The sequence below is a fragment of the Erithacus rubecula genome, assembly GCF_903797595.1.
Source record: "Erithacus rubecula genome assembly, chromosome: 20".
NCBI classification, from domain to species: domain Eukaryota; kingdom Metazoa; phylum Chordata; class Aves; order Passeriformes; family Muscicapidae; genus Erithacus; species Erithacus rubecula.
This window is the reverse complement of record NC_136672.1, coordinates 5,428,915-5,451,602: the sequence shown is the minus strand read 5'-3', so window position 1 is coordinate 5,451,602 and position 22,688 is coordinate 5,428,915. Positions and strand designations below refer to the sequence as shown.

General features: G+C 41.8%; 1 protein-coding gene across 1 annotated transcript in view; it reads right to left on the bottom strand.

Moving 5' to 3' along the window:
• GRB2 (growth factor receptor bound protein 2) overlaps positions 1-22,091 on the bottom strand; it is a 49,712-nt gene extending 27,621 nt beyond the window's left edge. Inside the window, exons 1-2 of the mRNA XM_079323471.1 lie at positions 21,935-22,091; positions 16,864-17,086 (exon numbers count right to left, since the gene is read on the bottom strand). Of these exons, the coding sequence (XP_079179597.1) occupies positions 16,864-16,941 (78 nt within the window). The 5' untranslated portion in view covers positions 16,942-17,086; positions 21,935-22,091. The remainder of the gene's footprint in view (positions 1-16,863; positions 17,087-21,934) is intronic.
• Positions 22,092-22,688: the final 597 nt, after the last annotated feature.

The window sequence follows — 22,688 nt, the reverse complement described above, 5'->3', positions numbered from 1 at the left end:
TCCCTTAACTCTTCTTTTTGGCAGGGGAGAAAGGGGAGGTATGAAATAGCCTCAAAAATACAGGAGAGTGGTTATGGTGGCTACTGTCCTCCTACCTCAGTGGAAGCTGGCCAAGAATCAACAATAGGGAAACCTAAGAAAAAAATATTAAAAGAAAAATAAAAAGGAAAAAAAAGAAAAGCATCCTGGATTTTAGCACTAAATAGGCTTAGGATGATGCCTTAGGATTAAGTAATGCTGTTAAGGGAAACAGTAAAGCAAGAAAGCATCCAAAGAATTAAAAACAGACTGATGGCTGCAAGATAAATGGAAAATTTTATTTCAAACAGCTAATAGCTCCTTTTTCCTGCAAAAAAACGATCCCTATGTTGCAGGACACTAAAAGCTCAGTCCCTTTAAATCAGATCCTGCAACATGACACCTTCGAGGTTCAATGTGAGGATTTAGCAGCACTTTAAGACAGTTATGCAAAGACCCCAGAGAGAAGGAAAAAAAGAGAAGTGCCACAAGATCCAATCTCTTAGTGAGCAGGTTCACCTGCCAGTTCAGACTAATTACTCCATAAGTCTCAGAGCACAGTTCCCATGCACCTGTTCTTGGCCAGTGATTTTACAACATGTCTTAGTTCAGCCCACGAAAAGCTTGTTCACACTCCCACAGCCCTTGTGATTTTCTATTGTATTATATAGACACAGCCACAATTGGGAATTTGGTCGGTCTCCACACAAAGCTATTTATTGTCTCAGCCCTGTTTGTACATATGCAGAACTTGCTGCCCCACCTCTTATCTATCCATTTAAAATGTTAAATTTAACTATTTTGTAGGGAAGACGTGCACATCTGCCAGAAGCACTTATCACCCATTTTATTTTGGGATGGCTCCCTGGGGAAAGCCAGAAGGAGAGACCTGATCCCATCAGTTCTGCAGTGCTGCATCAACAATCCCATCCCCACAAAAAGAACAGCAGCACCAATAGTGTAATTTTACCCTCCTGGCTGAAATGTATTTTTGCTATCAGAATCTTACACTGCATGTAATCAAACCCCTGCTTAAAACAAGATACTTTCATAACTAGATTAGAAATTCACTTAAAAAGCAGCATTGACTAAAGTAAAGAGAAATTGAAGTTTATTTTCCCTGTAAAAACCAAGGCAATTTCAGTGCATAGAGCCAATAGTTTGGCTCAGTGTGACATAAGGGCTCAGTTTTCTACAGTATAAAAAGCACCTTTTAAGGGATTTAAACCACTAATTTACCACTGAGGAAGTGCAATGATACTTATCAGAGATTTGTCACCTGCAGAGAGACGGTTTTAATCAGTACATTTTTGATTAAGTTTATTTAATGCTTTTACTGACTTATGTCTTGCAACATCTTGAATTGAAGAGGAAATGGACAGGTATTTAGTCTGACTGATCTTCAGAGTAAGAATATTTCATAGAAAAGGGAACTCTCCTCATTTTCCTGTAACTGCAAAGCTGTTCCCACTTCCTTGCTGCTGGTGGGACATGCACACACAAGAGGAAGACACTTGCAAACGGTTTCTGATCCAAATGTTCAACATCATCTGACTCATCCCTGCCCCATTTGCATAATGCAAAGCACCCCAAGAGCCTGCAAGCCTGAGTGTGACAGATCAGACCACACTGGGGGCACTTGGCACCACTGGCTCTAGAACACCAAACTCACAAAGAGGCCATTTCATGCAAAAAGATTTTAATGGGACTTGCTTTTAAAGGCTTGAGAAGGCACATTTGCTGTTTCCTTGCACCCTGTGTTTCAATGGATGGGTGCAGGTCATCAGTCACACTTGAAAAGAGACACCCAACAAAGAAAACAAACAACCTGGTTGGTTTAAAAACAACAACAACAACAACCACCCAACCAGGATTATGCTACTGTTGCATTAATAACCCAAAGTTCAAAGACAGTTCAAACAATCCATTCTTACACGCTGTTCAAGCCACCTCTGGAGGCTGTTAAGAGATACAACTCTGCTCATTTCCACTTGGCCAGGTTCTACCAAGAGAAAAAGATCTCAAGTAACAAATGTACTGAAAGATCTTTGCTCACCAAAGCCATGATTAACAGTGGAATTCAAACTTCTGGGCATGTAAGAATCAAACCTTAATGTCAAAAAAACCAGTAACCAAGGCAAACACATTAAACAAAATATATATTAAAAAAAATATACAGTAAAATTGGGTTTCAGTTAAATGAATTTTGCAGTTAAATTCCTTTCTGAAAATATATTTAATCACAACTTTGCTTCACAGGTTGTTCTGAGCAATTATTCTAACAGTTTTAAAAGCCAGTAGAACCAAACTGCACCAACTGGTTATGCTCAGTGATCTTTCCAAATCTGCACTTTCCCAAACAACTACTTTGAGCTATAAATCCTTCATCTCTTCTCCAGGTTTCCATAGGTCTTTGATCATGAGAATACAACTTGTATGTCAATATCCTTAACATTGTATCTTGAGTAATTTTATGAGGAAGACTTGGGCAATGCACTTACCCACTATCAATCCCATCTTTTACACGAGTGCCAATATTCCAGCCTCTCTGGCACAAAACCTCCTCAGTGCTTTTCCACTGACTTCAGCATATGCAAACCTCAACAGGGCAAACACATCAAATTCTCTGAAAACAGAGCAGGGCTGGTGTACCAATGTCTCATGTTGATCCTCAATCCATGACAACTTTCAGAAGAAACATATTATTGTTTTCAGGCTGCTACAGGATAATGAACTATTATATCCCAAAAATCTTTTAATGACATTTAAGTTTAGCGTATTTTTGGGTCACAACAGGCTTGAGTCAAAAAGTTATGATTCATTCCAACATTAATACATTTTTCTTTCTTCTCCAAACTCATCATTAAATGAAGGTTCAATTAGTGGAGAACCAATAAGAACCAGAATGAAACATCCTTAATTCTGTACTCATAAATCTGGAATAACAATTTCTGGAGTCACAGTGGCCTCAATTTAACCATAAAAAGCACAACAATTTCTGGCCAAACAGGAAAGCTTAGCCTTTTTTCAAAGAGAGAAGAAAAACACCCTCCCACCAGAGCCTGTAAAAATACTCCTCAGGAGACTGAAAAAAGAACATGCTTTGAGATAACTCCTGATGGAGAGAGAAGGTCACCAGAACCACAGACCTGGAATGAGATGGTAAAGGATAAGGATCATTCCTTCAAACAACAAAAGCTATCAGCACTAAATGGCCTTTTCTAAGCCCAAAAAGAAGTGCCAGGAGTCATTGTGAATGGCAAAAATTGGAAAGCCTTTCTTTGGGAAAGGAGGACACTGTACAGCAAGGACCACACAGCCACAGCTGCTGATGGTCTGTGACACCCACTCATGCCAAAATACTGCACCTACTCTGACTTCAACTGGAAAGTACAAAGCCAAGAACTCCAAAGCAAATTTAAATTTCATTCTACCTCAGAAAAAGTCCAAAATCACAGCTGTGGGGGTTTACTGAAAGGAGACTGCTGAATTACACACTGGAAGGGAGGGGAGAGGGGAAAATGAGAAAAAGAAGAAAAAAAAAAAAAAAAAAAAAAAGAGGGGGCAACATTTGCATATCACAGTGATGCTTAAAAAAACCCTTGTGTAGTAAAGTTCCTCTTTCACTGCAGAACTAATCAAATAGCATTAGTTCATGTCCCATTCTCTTTATAAAATGAAAATAAAGTATTTAAATGCCATTTACTCACACTAAGTTAGAGTAGAACTTTGTATCCTTACCAGACTGAGCCTATACTAGACTCTTGTAGCTCACTATCCCATGGATTGGGCTGAGAAACAGTTGTCCACAGTTACTCAGGGTCAGGAAAAAAACCAGTATCCTAATACAGGAATAAGTTGGTATTTTTTTAATTTAAAGAGACACTACTTACATTATCTCAGAGGAACAGAAGATATGAAAGTGATAAAAGCTGCCTTTTTAAAAATATACTATTAGAAACACCAGCTGTATTGACAATAAGTCTATTGCTGTTCTCTTGGCTTGTGGAGAAAAATAAATCCAAGAATCTCCTTATATGAATAATGCAGAAATGCAGATATGAAATGCTAAAAGCAGTAACTTCCTCCAAAATCTTAAAGTCAAGACAGCTGGGGCACAAAATTCTTTATGGAAAAGATCAGAGATAACTAAAACCATCTCCTAATTAGTGTCTCAAATTAGAAGAATTGTTCCAGGTCAAGAACAAATTAGAACAAGAACAGGGCTCATAATGGCTCCATTGCAATAACCTGGGAGGGATATCACAATGCAGGTCACTGACACCCCAGGGTGTCTTATTTGACCACAGACTAATTTTAAGCTATAAAGTACATTATAGCAGCACAGTATCTCCATTGTAAGTCACAATAAAAGCTAAAGCATTGAAACTCTCCCTTACTGGGAGATTCCAATCAGGAGATCAATGCCTTGGCCACAAAAAACTGCCCCCAGGGTCCTGATAAGGGGTCAATCATTCCTACACAACAAAATGGGATTTTCAGACCATGCATTAGTGTGAATGCATCCAAAAAGATTCCCAACAGTGGAGTTCTGGGAAGATCTCAATATGTGAAAGCCAGCTCAGGGGTGTACTCACCAACCACGACCAGACCTTATCAAAAGATTCTAAAGTACATATGACATGACAGATGCTAGTTGGTCCCAGCTGCTTTGCAGCAATATTGCCAGGCTACAGCCATAAAACCTCCCTGGAAGTACAGAAAATCTCCAATTAAGTTGACTCTTGACAGGCAGCTGTTTGGAGGCTGGGCTCTTCTGGCAAAGCTATAAAAGCAAAAAGCAATCTTCACCTCAGACCTTCACTTAATCAGTGGCAGAAGAGAACAAAAATATAACTCCATATAGAGGACAGCTGAATTACTCATTGTGATAAACTGGAAAGAGTCACATGGCTTTTCCATTTGAGCTGCTTCATTTAAAAAATCCAACAACTCAACTTTTGGCTACTCCAAAATATCTCCACAAATGTGCTCATTAACAACACAAGAATCCCTCCCTTGGTGGTTAAAAAGGAAATCAAAGGGTCAGTGTCTGCAGCAGAGGCTGTGCCACAGGATCTCAGGACTGGCTGCAGCTTCAGGAGCCATCCAAGAAAGGAACAGAGGGGAGAAGTGACAAAGCTCATCAAGAGAGTGATGAAATGTACTCAAACTCTAAAATTCATCAGTTACACTGATAACTTTTAATACTAAAAGATCAAGTGAGAAATGTCAGATTAAATACAATATGCAAAACAACATGTGTGAGGAAAAACACAACCCAAAAACCCCAAAGAACTGTAAATGTATGAAGCTAAGGGTTTTCAACTACAACTCCTCAGCAATTATAACACAATCAAGGGGGCAGCAATCTGAAAATAAACTAGAAGCATTACCTGTTTCTCTTAAGAACAAAACAAACCAAGTATTTTGACACTAAATTTGTGTCAGTCCCTCCGTATTTTGAGTACTTACATTTAGTATTTTCTGAGATTGGTTAAAATGAATTAAAAGAAGTTGTAAAATGAACCTAGATAAAACAAAGTATGGAATGGGTTTTGGACTGTAAGAGATGAGACTCTCCCTACTTCCTTCTCAGAAAAAAAACAACAAAGACAAGAAGACATTTGCAAATCAATTCTCCCCATGAGAAGTAACAGGGAGATGTTTCCCTATTGTCTCTTGCAAGGGGAGGGTGAGAGAAGAAAAGAGAAAATTAGTAAAACTCCTACATATCATGCTTCAAATGAAGCAAGTGACTTTATTCCACTTAATACATGTTTACATTGTGAAGATTTCCTGCTGTAAAGTACAGATGGATTCAAAATGAGTTTAGAAAATGCACAGAAGGTGTGGCCACCAATATTCAGGCAGAGCCTCCAGCTGAGTGAGTCACTCCAGCCTGACTGAAGGAAGCCAACACCTTACACTAAGAGGAAGATGATGTCCAGGGCTAAACATCTGACCAAAAGTCAGCACTAGAGGGGTCCATCTAGCCCAGTCTAGAATGGCAAATATTCAGAGTAGAGAGAAGAACAGATGAAAAATCTTTGTGTAAAGAATTTTCTATTTCTTTTAATTGTGAAAATTGTGTAATTCACTTCAGATGGGAACAGCTCCCAGAACACTGTGAAGAGCAAATTTACTTCTATCAAAGATAGTTTAAAGCATAATACATAATCCATTATAAAGGCACAATAAAGTGAGTATTATCTGTGGCAACCAGCAGTGAGTGGGAAAGGTGACTAATACAGGTAGCTGGCAGCACAGTACAAGGGCCATGTGAAAGCAGCTCAAATCTGTCTGTGAGGGCTGAAAAACCTTGGCAAACCCAAGCACACCCCAGGAGTGTTACTTGATCCCTGCAATTAGGAGAGGAGAGTTAATTTTCACCCATTTGGATGATGGCCTCTCCCTCCCAGTTAGTAAACTGGGAATTTTGGGAACCATGAGTGGGGGCAAACAGATGTTTTTAGAAGATTTTGATTAGGTATGGCCAGACTTCTCAGTTTTATCTGCAATTCTGACCAAGAACAGCTAAATCCAGTTAGGAGTCAATGTAAACTCGGAAGCTTGCATAACAGTATTCTCTTTGTGAGGACTTTAAACTAGGGAGCCCCTAAGTGTTCAGAAAAATACCCTTGGGGGTAGTTCAGCCACTTTACAGAATTTCAAATTGCAGCACACCTGAGTCACCCATGGATTGCTTTCAGTAGCTGACCAGCCTGCAGAGCAGTTCTTTAATCAACATATTATCCTATGTTTAGTAACTTCAGCCTTCTTGGAAAGTTAAAAATAGTGTTTTCTTCTCAACAAACAAGCTTTAGGGGGAATTTATTACTCATCATGCAAATAGAATCAACAGTGCTTCTAATCTTACTGTGACATCACGCAGGTGTTTGTAATCCAAACAGAGACAGGTGGACTGAAACACAAAGTTTGCAAAGGAAAGAAAGCTCAAAGTTTACAGAAATGCTGGAAGCCTTTTTACTTATGCCCTTCCTTATTACTCTCTAAAGAGAGTAAAGGTAACAGCTTGTGAGATTTCCAGACACAACAGCTGTAATGGGAAGGGTGGAAATCAGGAAATGTGGGTCAACTGTAATCACTTTGGTTATCTTTATTTTTTGTGATCCTGCAGAGAAAGCTGTTGGCCTCAATCTGAATTTTTCTAGGTAGGAAGGTTGGACATGATGATCTTAGGGGTCTTTTCCAACCTAGTAAACTCAATGATTTTAGGGAGAGTCACAAGAGTCTTCAGCTGCCCATCCTGGCAGAGAGCAAGGGGCACTCTTAACCTTACAGGCAATTTTCAGGGAATTAAAATGAGGAATGTATTTCTTCTTAGTAAAGTGAATGGAAGTGTCAAGACAGCTTGATGCTGGGAAGGAAGTTTAAACACTCTGGCACAAACAGTCAAAACAGACAAATCCACACAATTTTTGACAAACTATAGTTTTAAGAGAGGCAGGGCAGAGGCGTTGGTGCAAAATGTATTTTAAGAAATAGGGACAGAAGTGAAGGCAAGGAGGAAGTAGAAGCAACTTCTGCTTCCTCCATTCCAGTAATCAGCAGGGAGCTGAACTGCCAGCCCTGCTTGAGCACTTCCAGGATTAAGGACACATCTAGCCCAAGTAGTCTTTGAGGACATTTAGAACACTTCAGAAATAAAATTTAGCTGTGAAATATATGCACAACAGGTTCCCCTAATACAGCCTGGGCAAGGCAAATGTGTCAAGCTGGTGTTCACGTCACCAAAATTCAAGCATTGTTCAAAGGCAAGCTTGGGAAAAAGAACATTTTAAATGCCAGATTTAATCTTTAAAAGTGTTCACTGTTCTTGGCTGCCATTTTCTCCTCATCTTGCTCCTTGCATTTGGTTCTTCCCTTCTTTTGCAACTGTAGGATGCATTTTGAACCCTTGCTTCTCTTCCACCTCCCAAGAATTTCCTTGATTAGTTGTGTCTCCAGAAGCAGTAAAGATTCAAGCACAAAACCTGAACTGCACAGGAGCTCAGGAAAATACCTCTTGAGCAAAAATGGCAGATTTTCCAGAGGTACTCACAAAAGGTAGACACTTCTGAAGCTTAAAATCCTACCTACTCTAAAATAAAGCCACTAAGACCAGTTATCAAAGCATAGCTCTTTCCAAGCAGATCATAATCTATTGTTAACAGCAGTAAGTAAAAACTAGATCAAATGGTTAAAGTGTCATATTCATATTTATGCTAAAGAAGTGCAGGTAACAAAAGAATACTTAAATTTGACTGTACATCGGGACCTATAATGGTAAAACCTACTCAAGCTCAGCAAGAGTTACAAGAATTTAAAATTTTGTGCCAATTTCTCACAAACCAGAGGGCTGACTAGCTCATACTACAAGCCTTCAGCACTAGCAGAGCTGCTATGATTAGTGGAACCTGCTGGCTCATACATAACTCATGAAGAATTCCCCCCTTTCCTCCCAAGGGAAACAATTTTGCATAACAGCAGCACTTCCCCCCCTCACATAAACCTGTAGAGTTTTAGTACAAGTTAGAGCAAGAAGTAGGTTGGCTCCATGGAGAAAGCATGAATTCCAGAGACAAATTATTTAAATAAGAGGTTTTAGAGACTAACTGTATAATTACAGCTGAGCTGGAGAGGAAAAAAAAAAAAGCTTTCTGCTCTCTCTGCATGAGGTCCAGCTGCAGTGGAGCCAACAGGCAGCTCCCAACACAGCATGCAGACTGACACGAACTCATGCAAACCAGAAAATCCTGCAGGTACAAACAGAAGCATTCTACTCTGTCAAGTATTCTCTTCTTATATTTTATTTATAAAGGGCAGTAACATTTGAACATCACCATTCTAAATTAATTACTCTACAGAGGCTGACAATCTACTTCCTAGACAGAAATAGCTGTTCCTGGCTTTTGCCTTATTCCAGTCACTGTTCTCATCTGCCACCACAGGGTCAAAACCCACCAGATTTCAGGAGCCCCCTGAAGTACCAGAACTATTTGCTTTTCACAAACTCAAATAGTTGGAGACAAAAGAATCTAAGATCAGGTACAGAAATTCAAGTGAGCAGTCATTTCTAAAGGGGATAAAAAGCCTCATAAGCTCTTCAAGACATTTAAAACATTTTTTTAAATGGGCTTATAGTTAGTATCTACAGAAAAACACACCATTCTTTTCTTAAAGAAAGACATACAGGCTGAGGAAAATTATGAACACAACCACTTAAAATGCAAATTTCAGATGCATCTAGTAACTAATCAGGAAGTATTGTAGAGTAGCATCTGGGATTCAGGAATATAAGAAATACCCTAAAAATAATTTTCATGAGCAGTTTTGGAGACTGTCAGTTCACTTTTTGCTCCATAAGAACTCAGCTGTACAACGCCATGTGTTTAGCACATGTCATCATGAAAAAACACATTCTTAAGTTTGTTAAACCAATTCTCACTTGAGTTGTCAGATGGTGGCACCAATCATGCATACAAGCCATGGGAACAAGTTCAGGCTCCACCACAGACATTCTGCTTCACAACACTTTCTGTTCCATTTGAACACCTACTCCTAGGAGGTGTTACAAGATGTCTTCAAAGCTGAAGCCATGTGCCACTCACACAGTGCTTTAAATACTCAGCAACAGGACAGGAGCCTCAAAGTGACAAACAAGGACAAGCCCCAGGCTTGACAGATTGAACTGGACAATGCTGCTGGTCTGTCTAAAAAGATTTGGCTGTTTGAGGGAAAGAAACAACTTTATCCAGCATTTCCCAATGTTAGAAAATGAAAACCAACCCAACCCACCCCCAAAGTCATAGAAAGTATTCTCCTATCCTATTTTCCCTCCCAACAGCCAAAGCATCCAAAAACCGTATTTATTTCCAAGTGTATATTAATTATTCCAGTCACTGGTGCTTGCCCAGCCTGGGAGATAACTTAACTGCCACTGCAGGACCAGCAAAGGAAATGAAAGAGCAAGAACAGCTGGGGGAATAAAGCTGCAGATAAGAACTCTGTATCAAACTGCTGCAATATCAGCCTCCTGATCTGCCTTGAAATGCAGAGCACACACAAGTCACCTACTCATCTGCATTTTAAATCTAACACAATTTTCAGAGAAAACTGAAAATTACAGAGATCAAAGGCAGCTTTCCTAGCAAAAAGCTAAATGAAGCTAGCAAAACATAAAACAAAAACCTAGTGCCTCCTTTCATTGAGTACTCCAGTGAAACACATAACTACACAAATGCTCCCTTTCTAAGGCTGCAAGACAAAACTCATCTCCACTAGGTCCTGTCTGCTGTTGAATTCTTTGTGATGTGAATGGCTTTAAATGTACTTTTCTGGGGAGGTGGAGGATGTGTGTGTAGATGTGTTGGTTGGATTTTTAAAGCTGTTTGTTGTTATGGTTCTAAAATTAGCTTTGATTCTTCCAACCTTTTAAAATGCATACAAATAGAATTATTAAAAATTTACCAAAGGTTGTAATTCAGGGATAGAGAATAAGTATGGAAATCTGCCATCTTCAGTATAATAGCTCACAATACAACACTTCAATCTCACAGCAACTGTGAAAATGTTAGACATTATCTTCAGTAGTTCTTCTAGTTTAGATTCCTACTGTAAAATTAATCAAGTTTAGTAAATTAAAGCCCCTTTTTGCTCAATTTGAGATTACAAGGTTTATTTGCTCCAGTGTTGATAGAGCAGTAATGCCTCATTTTCTTACATTTTCATAAAACAGGATTAGTTTAGCCCAGCACTTTTTTTACCTGAAGTTCAGGCTTTAGTATTTGGTTTATGTTATGTAGCCCCTGGCAATTTTAAAGCACATGGGATTTTATCAAGGGGTTATATAGTTTACTCCTTGTTAAGCTGAGCTCTACACACAAAAACTGGATTTCTTATCTTCCCTTGTTTAGTTGGATCCTTATTAATTGTTGAGAGAAATCAGGAAAGTCTGAATATCACTACAAACAGAATTCCTCCTCCAGCAATTAGCAGGGCTCTGCACACAAACTGGAAATCCATGAATACACTCCCAAACCTTAATACATGCCATAATACATAATCCTTCTTTTCTCCCCTCAAACTGCAATAAAGCTTTCACCATATTAATTTAAAACAAGAAATTAAATCAAAGTTAATTCCTTAACACCCAGGATGTCCAAGAATAATAGATGTTATTGATCTGAAATTCTCAGACAATCCCTAATCACAACAGAAATGTTACCTGACCAAAGAAGGGAGGCAGCATTTTTCTGCTGCCAGTGAATAAAAACAAAAGCACATCAGGTTGGTTACAGTCTGACAAGCAGGTTGAACAAAGCAGATAAATAATTTATCAAGCCAAAATGTGATTTGCTGCTATGCCTGTGCTAACTCTTGTCTGTCATGCCTGGCATATCACAAGCTGGACCTTGCAGAGAGGCTGTAACAGCTCTTCCATTAAACTGGCAAAGGCTGCTGAGCTTCAAATTAGCACCATCTCCCTGGTTATCACAGAATGCAACACATGCTAAGAGAGTGTCACAAAATCAGCTGAGCTGACCACTAGCTATAGCCAGTGTTTGTTCAACATTCTGAACTCCTGCAGCCTTCAGGCAGCTCACAGAACTCATCTTTCTCCACTTTCAGGGTCAGATTAAAATAATCATCACAAAAATCTTCTAAATAAAAACAAAGATGCCATATTTAGGGTGGAACATGTTTACTCCTTGCTTGCAGAGACCCTTCAGACTGGAATACTCCATCCATACCTATGTTTCCTGCACAGAAACACCTTCAGCAACACAATCTTGGTCTAAGCTCTTCTATAAATACAGAACACACACTTTGTTAAGTTATGTCCTTCCCACACACTTCACCCTGATGCTTACAGAAATTGTCTAATGGAACATAACCCACCTTCAGATTACTTTTATACATAAGAGGAACAATATTTGAGAAGTTTGTACTCAAACCAGGCCTTGAACACTTTGGCAGATCAGAAGAATGCAGCCCCTTACAGCAGCATCTCTTTGTGACAGATTTCCAGCTGCCAGGCTGCCAAATCAACTACATTTCAGATAATTGTACTTGGTTTTATGTCTCTGTAACGTTCTGACAGTTTCATCATCTTAGACTGCAATATTGATCACATATTGATGGCAATTATTATCCTTCTTCAAGGCCACACAATAAAGGAGCTTGGAAGGGCCTCTGGAAGTCACTCAATCCACCCTCCTGCTCAAAGTAGTTCTAATTAGATTAGAGTGCTCAGGGACTTGCTGGGTATCTCCAAGGATGGGGATTCCACAACTTTGCTGGGCAACCTATTCTAATATTTGACCTATTTCACTAGAAAACACATGGTGCTTGCAATCTGGCAGAATCATTAATTCAGAAAATTGTTTCTCACATATCAAAATCATCACGAGCACACTCAGTCCATCCCATTACAACAAATGGGAAATGATGGAGGAGTGTGTAAAGAAGGGAGAGGAAAGATGAAGGTGAAGACAGTTTACTCAAACCAGGAAAAATACTGGCACTTCTCTACAGCAAGCCATGAATTTCTGTTCTGTAGGACAGACACCATAACAGCCAATGCAGGTGAAGTCACAGATGGGAGAGGGGAAAGAGCAGAAGGGAGACAGTGCTCCCCCCATTTATCATCATTCTGCCTCTATTCAAAACTGTTCCACTCTATCCTGACACAGAAAAATGGTTTTCATGCAGGAACTGAAAATGCCACCTCAGCATTAAGTGTTAGCAAACACTCAATCCTTTTAAGGGCTGACAAAGAAAATAAGTGTGGTGACAAACACTCATGTGGACAGAACCAGTGGCGACTGTCAAGTGTATCAGAATGGGAAAAATAATCTTGACTTTGCTTAACAAAACTGTGAAGTGATCAAAATCCTATCAAGGAAATCCTTTTAGCACATAAGAAATCTGGTTTGTGTATCACACAAAAGTGAAAATCTCAAAATTCGAGACAATGGCTTTCTACTTAAAAGGCATCCACCTTCAGGTGGCCTTCTACCACCTGAAGAATTTGAATAATAAAAACAATATCTAAGCACTCATGAATTAATTATGCTGACATCTACTGGGAACAGGAACTTACTTCTTCAGAAGAAGATTTTCTAGCTATGCCCCAATAGCTAGAGAAAGAGGAAACTGAGCAGTAATTTCAAGTTAAAAACAGAACAATGCTAACACTTAGGATATTAATTAATATGTTTAGTTCTCCTGTATTAATCATACAGAAACAGTTCTCAGAGCACCATGGCATTAACTTTACACTTCTGATTAGATTTAGAAGGAATAGAGAAAAGAAATTACAATGAGATGACAAAGAACTGTGATTTTTCTTCTCTTTTCTCCCGCTGGTTCCTGCCAAACCATCAGCAAGTATTAGTACACTTTAGATCTGGGTATTTGCCACTTAGCATGAAGGCCAATAGTTCTGAATAACAAATACAGAGTCTGAATTTAACTCCTCCCAACTTCAATATATACAGAAAAAATAAAAGGTGAAGACTGTAAAGGCATCAGGACAACTGTCAACTGTTCAAAGTGAAAAAACACTAAATTAAGATTTCAAGTAGGAATCCCTCAGCTTCCTTTGCTTTTTTAAGTAACAGGACAGGCCACCTTCATCCCTCCCAGTAGGACCCCAGTCACCAACAAGTTCCTGTGAAGCAACAGGAAATGCACAAATCTAGAGAGCTACAGCACTGCCAGAAGACAGAAGGAAGCAGCAATCTTTCCTTTCTTTGAAAAAGGCTCAGCAAGTAGCATTTAGAGTATGTGAAGTTTAGAGAAACCTATCAGTGATCATCTCCTGAGAGGCAGCACCACACACTGCTACAGAGCCACTGGACAGCAGGGCAGGGGACTCACTGAACTGCCTGGGTTACAGAAACCATAGAAGCAGCTTTTACCACCTAGTGCCCACAAAAAATAGAAAAAAAAGCCAAGCACTTTTCCTCTTCACTCAGCTGTTTTACAATTGCAAGACAAAGGTCAACTATCTTCACTCACTTTTGGAAACCAGCCACAAGATTACTAACAACCAGCTTAATGGCTCCAGTTCAAGTGCTATTCAATCAGGTTCTGAATCAGTGGGTAGGCAGCAGTAATGGCACATGACATCATAGGCAAGTTATCTGCTGAGGTCACAGCAGCCAGACTGGGCATCTCTGCCTTCTCTCCCCACAGGGAGAAACATAGACTTGCAGGGAATGGGAATTATACTGTTAGAGATTTTGTTCTAGCCTTGTATGACACATTTTGCTACAAATCAATCCTCTGCCATCCTCAAATGGCCACCTGGCTGATGTGGCTCTCTGGAGTGCATCACCACAGCTGTCTCACAGTTAAAAGGTTTCACTACATGTTGTAAGTTTATTCCTCTTCCCAACTCCTTTGAGGACAGGAGGCTTGACCTGGTTAATGAGAGACATCACACAGGGCACATGACTGGGATACCCTAAGATTTCTCAGTCATGAGCAGAGCTCTAACTACAGATCTGGTATTTCCAGTGGAAATTAATTTCTACAACCTCCAACACATTTGAAGTGAAACAGATTTTTCAAAGTAACAAAACGTCACAGAAGTTTGTCAGTTTGGGTAAACTGGAACAGTTCAACTAGTTTGGATTTATTTGTCTGATATTCACCAGCTTTACACAGTGAATCTCACCACACTGCACTAACTCAGCTCAACTCTGTGCTGAAAGATTCCTGAAACTCCTGATGCTTACACTGACTTTAGGGATAATCTTGAGCAATTTACCATTTCTATGGCACAGTTTATACACTAATGAGGCAAACATGTAAACTTTGTGAGCATTTTTATATGAATATGAGCTGAAAAGAAAGGAAATAGATTGAAGAACTGTTCATAAATTCTTTGAGGAAGTGTTCAGCCGAGGGTTTGGGTTAAGTAGCAAAATCCTTCTTTGTATTCCAGGAAAAGTATAATTTTAATGCAGTATAAGAGCATACATATGTTTCTATTTGTGTGACAAAATTTGTATCTATGGGATGACATCAAGTAGACAGGACTCAAAAACATCTTACTATCAACCACTGTGCACAGGTGCAAGACTTTTAACAGATTAAACTTCAAAAGCACTAAAAAAATGTGTTTTTCCTTTACTTCTTAGAGAAGAACATTTTTAAACAAATGAAAATTTCATTATGTTTCTTCGTGTACTTATGCAAACTTTTACCCCAAACTAAATGAAAATAGCTGAGAATACTTTACAATAAACTATATTTCATTACACTTCATTTTTCCTTCCTGTTCAACATTTTCCACAAGCTGACTTCAACTACACTCTACTTCCAATACACTAGAAAAGTTGAGAGCAGCTATTACTAGCCCAAAACAGAAGAATACATCTCAGGTTAAAAAGAAAAAAAAACCCACAAAACAAAACAAAACCAAACAAATCAAGGTTATCACTAAAGGTGACAGTCTGAAACATTTAAAAATAGCCCTAGGAAATATCCTGGTAATTTACACACACAGTGGCACTGAGGTGTAGAGGTTTAACAGGAGTTTTCAGGTCAATTATGAGTCGTCAGGGATGTGTAGGATATACAGAGATGGAGTAATTTTTTAAGTTAAAATCTCAAAGCATTATATGCTTTAGCAACCTTTATCTGTTTACTGCTTCACACTTTTAACAAAGCCACAATTGAAATATCAGTTATAAAAGACACATGTAAGGTTTACACATAAAGGTTATTTTTTCCAGCTTATTTTAAAACGTAGTTAAAATCAAACCCTTCCCTGGCAAAAATGTTGAGCAGATGAGTAATCCCAGTGAGGTCTGCTGGACTGGATTTGTCAGCACACACACAGTTACAGCCTTACATCTGCAGGGAAAGCACCCCTCAAAAATGTTTCTACTCCAAGCATTTTTTTTAAAAAAGCAGCCTAAAAGTACCTTAACACCGAATATATCACACTAGGAAGGTAAAGCTCACCTTTATGGAGAAATAGTAACTAGGTGAATGAATTTCATTAAAGCATTTTGCTTTGCTTTACAATATGGCTTTTATTACTTGGAAGCAACAAAGCTCTGAGCTACATTTCACAGAGGTCAAATCACTAAGGATTTTTGCATTTTACTCCTCCTCAAAATAAATTTTTGGGCTTGTTCTGTGTGTCCAGTTTTATTACAGTTGTAGAAACTCAACTGTTTTTTCAAATTCCTGTAATATAGCCAAGATGAAGCCTAAAAATCCTTGGATATATTGAAAGAACCACAGAGCAAAATTCCTCTTATGCACTCCAACATTCACTTACATCTACACAGATCCATTATACATTCAGCCACAAGCTTATCACTGCAGTTCATCAGGAGTAAAGATAAAACTCAGCTTCGATATTTGACAGCCTGATGCTAAAAGATTATCTACTGAGAAATAATCAAATGACTGTTCTTTGATATTAGAATCCTTGGCAGGAGGCAAAGAAAAGAAATACCAAATTGATCTTGATTACTTTATGGGGCTTCCTCTCATAATCTGTACACTGAATTCCCCTTTCTCTTGCACTTCTGCTTATTTGCTGCCGTGTTTATGACTAAGTTTTCAAATATTCCAATCTCAGAAGAGAGAATTGGGAGACACTGGTATGCATGCTTAATACTGAAACAGCCTCTCCTGCTCTCAGAGAGGTGTGACTGGGATTTAGAAGATCTTGAGGCTCCGTATTTAAAGGAGATGGCATTCTCAGGGGACCCAAAAGAGGGTCAGGTCAGACGGACAGGAAGAGACTCAGAGAGAAAATGAACAGCCCAGGGGTAAAAAGAGGCAACTCCCGAGCCCGAGCCCTCCACTCACCTTAAGGATATCGCCCCGTTTGAAGCTCAGCTCGTCGTCCGCGGTGGCTTTGAAGTCGTACTTGGCGATGGCTTCCATGCTGGGGCTGCCGCGCCCGGCGGTGCGGGCGGTGGGCAGGAAGCGCTCCCTGAAGCCTCCGCTCCTCCCGCGGCGGCGGCTCCCGGCTCCGTGCGAGGCGCCGGCCCCGTCTCTCACATACAGGGAGGCCGGGGGACGATCCGCCCTAGGGGAGGGGGAGGAGGAGGAAGAGACGGGCCATTAGGGGAAGTGGCACGGATCGATGGCCGGGGCCGCGCCCAGCGCCGCTCCCTCCGCGCGCCGCGGCTCGGCCGCCGCTTCCTCCCGCCGCCGCTCGCCCGGCTCGCCCGAGTGACGCGTGCCGCGGCCAATGACAGCCCCGGGGCTGCCGGGGGCGGGAGCGGCACCGACACCGGCCCGCCGGGAGCCACTGCCGGCCCTCGCCCCGGGGCTGCGGGAGCGGCACCGACACCGGCCCGCCGGGAGCCACTGCCGGCCCTCGCCCCGGGGCTGCGGGAGCGGCACCGACACCGGCCCGCCGGGAGCCACTGCCGGCCCTCGCCCCGGGGCTCGCAGCGCCCGCTGCCCGCGGCGCAGCCCTGCCGGGCGGGTCCTTCCCGCTCCCGCCGCTCCTGGGAGTCTGTCCCGCTCCTCGCACCGGTAATTAGAGCGATGGAACGGGGGAGGACGTGGCCAGCCGGGCCCCAGGCTCGGCACCACGGAACCGCTCCGCTCCCCACCGGCTGCCCTGAGAAAGACCCGTCTGGAAATGCCTGCACCGATGGTTTGGGTTCTGCCATTCATACAGCTCATGTGGATTTAAATACAAGGTAGACAAAGCAGAGAGTGTTACTGAGTTTTTGGAATGGAAATGCTTATCAGCAAGTGTCCTCAAATAATATGAGACAGAAACAAAAGTTTGGACTGACTCTAAGTAAAAGCAATCATCCTGAAATTGCAGTGTCTTGAGAAGGAGAACATGTTAAATAATCTTTGTAAATCAGTGTAACAATCAACAAGTTTGTATCTCTTACAAGCTCAGAGAAGACATTGAATCAAACCCAGTAAGCCATATATACACACTGAAATCAATGAAAAGGCTTAAATCCTGCTCAGGTTTGAATAGGAATTATTCACTGTAACTCCAACTACACTTGATGGCAGAGAAGCTAAATAATCGGAAAAAACCCACCAAAATACAAGTAAGACAGTCTATAAGTTAAAACCCACCATGAATACCCCCTTGAAGAGCTAACAGAGAGCTGGCACTTGTCAATGACAATTCAAGACAGAGAGATGTGACAAACACTGGTGAACCCACGCACCTGCTAATTCAGGCTCTATGGTTGTGGCCCAGAAAGAGCCCTGCTGCATGCAAAGGCAGCAGATGGCAACAGCAATTTCTCATTTCAGAGAAAAACCTGCCTTATAAAAATACAGTTCAGCAATTAAGATACTTATATTCCATGAGCCCCAGGTTTGCCCAAGCTTCAGCTCCCTGTAGAGAATAATGAAGCTCGAGGCAAACACCAGAACTGAGATTGTATCACAGGAATCTAGCAGAATGAGAGGAGGCATTTACAGGATTTGCCTTGATCAAAAAAATACCAGTTTAGCAGGGTCCCCACATGGACAGAGCTTTGGGATTTCTTTGGTTCTCCTACACAGCACTACTGAAACGACAGCAAGACTGAAAACAGAGTCACCTGTCACAAAGATTCCAACAGAACAATGTCCTCGTGCTGCCATGACTGATGGAAATAAATGACTGGATCCAAGCTTCGACCAACACACAATGAAATCCACAAAGTGCATCATTGTATCTACATTTTGGTAATTATGAAAGATTTGATTTTAGTGTCAAGGTTGATGAAAAACCTTTCTGATGTGAGTCTTCCACATCATACCAGCACACTCATCCAAACTGCAACAATTACTTCCCTTCACCAGAAGTATTTTCTCTTTGCTGCTTCTACAGTGTTGTGTTCACTACCTCCTCAACTTTCCAACTTGGCCTCCTGGGGTTTGTCAACTGAAGTACTGATAATTTTCTGCTATTAGAGCACCATTAAATGGTAACATAATGGCAACATGAATGACATTGTATGAAGCAGTGGAAAATGCAAACTGCTCAATGCATGTTCTCTGCCTGTCCTGTATCTTTCATGGTAAAAAAAATGTGTTTCTAGTACTTCTCAAATATTACTTGCAGCAGCCTTTGGGTGTTTCTAACACCATCACCACACAGGTGAAGACAAACACCTTCAGCCAAGGGAGCATGGCTTGAAAACTCCAAGTTCCAAACCTAAGAACATAACACCAAGTTGCACAGCTTAAAGTACACACAAAGCTTGAGACACATTTAAAGAAATAAACTACTTACAAATATTCCTTTTTTGGAGGCACACAAATATTGCTACCCATGCTGCATTACCAGCTAAGAAATACTGTTTTTAACTGAAGGTATTAATAAACAACTTTCTTAGAGAAACTGATGCAGCATTTCCAAGAACTAAACTGGCATTTCCCTGAGCTTAGTAACAGCACAATGTCGGGAAATTTTCCAGCACAATTCCAGATGAAAGAGACTCATCATGCAATACTCTTTAAACATGCATTAGTATTACTACCACCATCAGATATACTGTCAACATACAAAGGAGTGATGTTTCCAGGTAACAATGTTAACAGCAGCTGCAGTGTAGAACAAAACTTCAAACTTCCTGACTTTAGACAAAAGTGTAGCTGAAGTTTAGGCACAAAAGTTACATATGAAACAGGAAAAAGCTTTGAAAATATTAAACCAAGATACTCATGCAGCAAATGTCAGGAAAGGTAAAGTCAAGGCATAATTCCCTAAAGTCTCTTAAGGAAGCATTTGCTATTCATAATCTTATTAAATTAGTTCTTACACACATTCAGCCATGTTGTTATTAAAATATGAACAAACCAACTGCATGAGGGGCAAAAAAGCACAGTTGTATGTGCATCAGGCAGAGAGCAGTGCAACAGGACTCGTTACTGCAGTGAACCCAGTGCACAGACTGCAAATGGAGTAAGACTGGTATGAATGAATAACAGTCAATATATGAACACAAGGATTACATGTTACAAAAATTATCAGATGATCTTCATAGAGAAATGACTAAGACTTCTCAAAATATCAATGTTTCTCACCTTACTGTGACTTGGGGTAAGACTTCCTTTGCTCTTAAAAATGCTGGGAGGGGTGAGAGGAAGAAAAGGCAGCACATGCAGCCAACAGTAAATTCTCATTAGCAGTAGTGCTGCAGCTCAGGATGGAATAAAAGTAATTATAAATATAAATCTCCCTGTTGTGGCCAACAGGAAACAATTCTCATGTTCACTTCAACAGATATTTCAAAAAGCACACAGGCAAAGGTGGGCTTTTTACATTGCTCCTAGAAACAGCATGGTGTTTAAACAAAAGAGAGCTTTGTCATTGTTCTCTTTTTACTGTTTTACTGCTCTTCTGGAAAGTGATACAGGCAGGAATAGAAGAACAAACAGTTTAGAAAAGCCAAAGAGAGGTGAGAGAGATTCAGTGGGAGATTTTGGAAATAATCTGATCCTAAACTTCATCAGCTGCTTTAGGACAAAACACTACTGATGGTGGTAGAAAGAAAAATGTGTGCATACATCATCTGGAAGACATGCAGAAATGCAAGTGTCAGTCTCTAGACAAAAGAATAGAAAGTAATTATAAGAGCAGAACACTAATTCAAATTAGCCAAATAAGGAAGTATAACATAATAAAGGAACAAAGTATAGTATCAATTATATTATCAACATATAAACCCCAGAAAATTCAGGATCACAAATGATCCCCCTGATCTACCACCTTAAAGTGATTCAACTTCCTTCAGCACCAGACAATCACTTACAAAACTAAGCTACAGCACAAAGCAGAGATAATACTTATCAGATCAAAACATTTTATCAGGTAACAGAAAACTTCACCTCTGCCAGAATTTATTTACTGGCAGTTCTTTTTTTTCTAAAACTGTCTAAAGCTCATTTAAATGTTACAAGCTTAGCTGTATTATGAAATATTCAAAATACTGCATGACAATCTACCTAAGAGCAATAACAATTGAAAAGTTTTTTTGTGGCACAAATTCTCAATATCCAAAGTTTGCACAGAAATGGATTACAAACAACACAGTGTTTGAAGATTGATTCACCATCTGTGGCCCTTTAGATTTTGTCCCTTGACTCCAGGCATTTGATAATTTTTGAAACAAAGAATTAACTTCCCTAAGCACTGTATCTGTAAATTGCTCTGGCAGTTACCAACTCTGCTACAGAATAGTTTTCACTGTAGGTTATAAAAGAGGAGGTCTGAGTCAGATGTTGTGGGAGTTAACAAGGTTGCATCCTTGTCTTCTACAGATTATTTGAAACTATATTGGCAAGTCTAACCTTATCCCACAAAACCAGCACTGGTTCTCAAGCAGGAAGTTCAGAAGAGAACGAAGAGACCAAGAGAAAAACGTCCTTGTCCATCATAAAACTCCCGTTTGAAGCAGGACCCCAAAGGTGTTTGAGACAGTGCGGCAGGGATGTTATCCTGCCTACAGCGTACTCGCAGCCTTTTAGCCTTTGGAAGCGGCCTTCAGTCATAGAACAGTTTTTGGGGAATACAAAAGATAAGCCCCAAGAACCACGACCACTGAGCACTCCCCAGCCGTAGCGCAGAGAGGAAAGCGACCCCCGCCCGGTGCTCCCGGTACGTGAGCCGGGAATCTCGCCGAGCAGACGACGCCTCTAGAGCCCAGAGCTTATTTCAATCACCCCCCGCCCTCCACCAGAGCCTACATCCCCTCCACGGCCGGCGGCCCGGGCAGGCCGGGGCCCGGCGGGACACGGGCCCGGCGCCGAGGCGGAGCGCAGCGGGCAGAGCGGAGCACGGCGGGGCGCAGGCCGCGGCACCGGGGGCTCAGCGTGTGCCCTCCCCGCTCCCCGCCCCGGCACGTTCCGCGGTGGGCGGCGGCTGAGGGGGCTCGGCGGCCCTCCACACGGCCGGACTCACCGCACAGCGCTGGGCGTTCCCGCCGCCTGCCCGGCCCCGCGCGGCCCGGCCCGGCCGCCGCTCCAGCGCCGCCTCAGCCGCCGCTCCGGCCCCGGCCCGGCCCCCCGCCCGCCGCGCCGCCGATCGCGCAGCAACTCTCGCGAGAGCCGCCCTGTCAGCGCCCTCCGCGGGAGCGGCGCCTGCGCGCTCCCCGCCCCGACGGGGGCGCGGGCACGCCCCGCGCATGCGCAGCGCCGGCCCGACCTGCCCTGCCCCAGCCCCGGGCGCCCCCGGGAATGGCGGGGTTCGCGCCAGGGCGGGCGCGGAGCGGAGGGGACGGGACCGGCGGCGTTCGAGCAGCGCCGCAGCACGGGCCGGGCCGGGGACCTGAAAGGAGGGTGTAGCCAGGCGGGGGTCGGGCTCTTCCAGCCAACTAGCCATAGGACAAGAGCGCAAAGTGAAAGCTGCGCCAGGGGAGGTGCTGGTTGTACATCGGAAAGAAATTTCCCACCGAAATGGTTATTAACCACTGCAACAGGCTGCCCAGGAGGTGGTGGAGGCACCGTTCCTTCAGGTGTTTAAGGAAAGACTGAATGTGGCACTCAGTGCCATGGTCTGGTTGACATCGTGGTGTTTGATCACAGGTTGGCCTCGCTGGTCTCCGAGGTCTTTTCCAACCAAATTGACTCTGTGATTCTGCTCTCGAGGCTCTATTCACACACCGGGGAGGAGGCCCTGAGTACTGGTTTCTGGAGGAGAAATTACTCCGGTTTTG